The following is a 3,994-nucleotide window of genomic DNA, read 5'->3' as shown; positions in this document are numbered from 1 at the left end:
ACCAACGAGTAGTGGGACTGACCGTCACATTATAACGCCCCCACGGCTGAAAGGGCGAGCATGTTTGGTGGTATGCGGATTCGAACCCGCGACCCTCAGATTGTGAGTTGAGCGTCTTATCCACCTGGCCATGCCAGGCACTAGAATATAGAAATAAATACTTAGTGATTTCGACTAGAAAAATGCAAACGAAACGAACACCGTCGGCTCTTCTGAAAATAAGATACAGATAAACATGTAGTCAGATATATTACTTTAAACAATAACACCAACAACAAAGCAATAATAATAATACGATTATATTTATTATTATTATTATTGATAATACTAACTATACTTGATAATAATTGCACTGAATAATTTTCTCCTGAAGAAAATAACTCCAACATGTACTATAACAACCCGAAAATAATTTATCCATCATATAAAAAAACTATTATTTAAAAATAAAATGTCTTCAAAATTTACTCATTATACTTCAATTTCATTATTGCTTGGAATGGAAAATAAACTTGAGAACTTCTGGAGAATAGGCGTAGTCGGCTGAAAGCTCCTGCATATTTTCCTTTTCACTGTAGGCAATATTTACCATCCAGAAAACTTGTTAGAGTTTTACTTTGAAGTCAACTTCTCAGTTTTGTCTCCATATTAGTGACAGTGATGAATGTTCTTTCTTCTGTAATATTAGATATGGGTAGTGTCAGCATAGCTAATACTCGTAAAGACACATAAGAGAATCTTTCGTCTCTCGCAGCATCTCTGTCCTCATGTACCTTGGGCAGAATAAATCATCCGTTGTTTGTTTCCAGGTCTTGTTTCTTAAGTTTCACTAATCTTTCTTAGTCTGCTGTATGTCTCTACATATGGATTGGAACTCCTGTACAAGTTTTAGTCTACACCAATATTCTAGGTACAGACTACAAACTTGAAGTGATTGTAGTTAATGTGACTGCACCTAGAGGGCTAAAAAACCTTGAGAAAGCATAGCTAACGTTGATTAAAGCCCCACTTTTAGATCGAATAAACTTTATTTTTGAGGAGTTACTAAACTACGAATAATTCATGAATAGATGATTCAGCAAGCATATGTTTGTTGATTTGTTTTAATGATTTTCTTTTGTGGACTTAGAACCATACAACATCTGCATATTACGTATTATCTACTGTATTCATTACACTATAGTTATGTTACTTCTGGAAGGTGGAGAGGTAAAGGTTAAGGCAGGATTTAACGGCAATTGGCATGTAATCTGTTACTGTTAGAAGGCAGGCTTAATATTCTAAAAGGTCATGAAAACATTATGGGGAATTGCAAAGGAGATTACTAGAGAGGAAATGAAATCTCTCCCCTCCCATTTTTAGCATTAACCCTCAATTTGATTTCCTCTCCCTCTCGTTTCCTCCATGCAACACTTCTTCCATGGATTCAATTCTCCTTAAAGTGGACAGTTTACCACCAATCTGGCAACCCTGCTTTGACGAGTTCTAGATTTGAATGGTAAGGATGATGTATTGGTAAATAATACGAAATAGTTATGATTGGTTTTCCAATGTATAAATGGCATAGTAATATAGCAGTCCGTTCTAAGTAGAGCAACATGACAAAAGAAAAAGTAAGTTATACCAGATGAATCTAAGTTTCAAATGGACAGCAACTGCCTGTTGTAGAAACCTACAACCTATCAAAGATTACCTAAGTTATAGCCTTCTCTTGTAACATAAGATAAAAGGAAAATCTTAAAGCGTAGAGGAAAGTCGTCCAACTGATATTAACCCTAAAATTGTCTCTTTTCGTATTACACCAAGTATATAGTTTTGTTTTTTGTTTACTGCATTTGTGGAACTAAAGATAAAAACAAATGCGTGAGATGAAGAAAGCGTTACTTATCAATTACTATAATTTTCAAAAGTATTAGTTTTTCTAGCTTTTTAGTTCGACTGTCAGGAAGTTGGCTAGTTTTAGCTCAGTCAATGAGAATTAAATTGGCGTAGTAATTCAGTCAAGTGCCACTAACATATTAACAGAAAACGAAATATATTTTCACTGATTTAAACACGTGTTATCCAAATATTTAATTTGATAGCTTCCTTTCGGATTTCTTGAATTCAGCACTTATCGCATTTCATTTACATATTTTTTTGATAAGGAATTTAAAACATTTTGTAAAATTTTTAAATTGATGTCTTCACTAGAAAGTCGTATAATGAAATGTTTCAGAGAGTATTCTTCATAATTGATTGCCTTATCCAATCAAAACAAAGAAGCTATTTTAAGAAAAAGTCATGAAGATTTATTATACGGAAATTATCACTAACTATAATTTACCTTGTTCTCTCCAGGATCGCTGATGTAGGCAATAGTTCGATGTTCAGGCTGAAAAATAAACCATTATGTGATATGAAATAATTAGCGTGGCTTCATCCATCAACATTTCTTACTGACTGTTTATTTAAAGCATTAAAACGAAATTTATACACAAGTCAGATTCACGTCCATCAACAGTAAAGCAGAACACGATACAACATAAAAGATATTTGATTGTCAAGAGAGATCCTGTTTAGATGAAGAAATAAAAACCATAAGTATTTTAAGCTTTGCTGTGATAGCGATCATATAAAAGTGAGAAAGTAAGTTCACTTTTTAGTTAGTTAAATTTAGCTTAGTATTGTTCTCGTGTGCTAAGTAAAGCAGAATAGCTTGCGAATATCATATTAGATTTTATGAAACTAATTTCGAGGCGACTGAGAGTTTCTTGACCATGAAAATTCTTGATTAAATTATGAGACATGCCTGTAATAAGGAGACGTTTTAAATGAAGGACGTTTCTTTGATTTACTACACGTTTTCATGCACTCTATACACCAAGACTTTCTAGATACATTACTGTGAGGTTAAATAGAGAGACTGTAAGTAGACTAATTATACTTTGTTCCAGGCGTCTGATTTCCTAACAATTTCTCTGACAATATTGTGAAACGAGTCTCTCTCTCAAAGAATTATAAATGAGTGTTTAAGTTGGTCTTGATATTATTTCATTACATGTTTTTAAACGAACAGTTAGCTCTCATGTGATTTTTTCTGTCTCGTATCTTCCAGGCGAGTACAAACTGTTAAGTAGATCTTAAATTATATTTTTAACGAACAGTTTTTCCCTTGATAGGGATGAAGGTGATTTTTTTTTCTAACAGTTTCTTCTCTTTTTCTTTTCTCCCGACATTTTTTTTGGGCTCACAATATGAACATTATGATTGAAATATGGAACTCAGATGCATGTTTGCTACGATCATTACTTCTAGGATGCTTCCATGATCATATGTAGTTTTTGAGTTTATGAAATTTGATGAACAAATATATTTCATAATAAGGATGATGTGTAATAGCAAGGTTGTATATAGTTTTAAGTAGTTTTGCGACAAAATGAATAACAAAGCTTAAATTAGAGAAACGATTTTTTTTTCACTGAATAATGGATAAATTTCGATATTAATATATGGTTAGTTACAAAATGGCCAGAGTTAGGAATGCCTGAATCTGTCTGAAAAAGTCGTATTTGGAAAAAAAAAAAAAGAGATCCACTCATTAGCGAGTAGACTCCCCCCTCAATACTAACAGTGTTCCTTTGTCTGTGAGACATTCTTCCAATCATTTGACAAACATCATGCGGAATTGTGCCAAATTCCTCAAACAATACACGCAACAACAAATTTTCTATCGTCTTATGGCGAAATCTAATTGCAAAATTCATGAACTCTGTGGTTTCTTGTTCAGTATGTAGTCCATCACAATCTTTGTAGCATGACACCAGGAATAACTTGTATCAGGAAAACCTGGCTTAACTACACCCTTGACAAGTGGTAAAAGTGAATCCAGTGCCACATTCTTTGAATTGTAAATATGTCTCTCGAAATCATAGTAGCATTTGTACGTCCACTCACAGTGATGCCTCCCCACATTATAGTTCAATCCCCACAGAAGCGGTCATTTGTACGTCCA

At 33.6% G+C, this 3,994-nt stretch overlaps 1 protein-coding gene across 3 annotated transcripts in view; it reads right to left on the bottom strand.

Moving 5' to 3' along the window:
* LOC106460388 (transient-receptor-potential-like protein) overlaps window positions 1-3,994 on the bottom strand; it is a 54,912-nt gene that overhangs the window by 11,479 nt on the left and 39,439 nt on the right. For all 3 annotated transcript variants that reach the window (XM_013920078.2, XM_022387092.1, XM_022387091.1), the window contains exon 9: window positions 2,327-2,374. In XM_013920078.2, coding sequence (XP_013775532.2) covers window positions 2,327-2,374 — 48 coding nt within the window. The remainder of the gene's footprint in view (window positions 1-2,326; window positions 2,375-3,994) is intronic.

Source organism: Limulus polyphemus, unplaced genomic scaffold (assembly GCF_000517525.1).
Source record: "Limulus polyphemus unplaced genomic scaffold, Limulus_polyphemus-2.1.2 Scaffold762, whole genome shotgun sequence".
Taxonomy (NCBI): Eukaryota; Metazoa; Arthropoda; class Merostomata; order Xiphosura; family Limulidae; genus Limulus; species Limulus polyphemus.
Note: the sequence above shows the minus strand (reverse complement) of the source record. Positions and strands in the feature narration are given on the sequence as shown.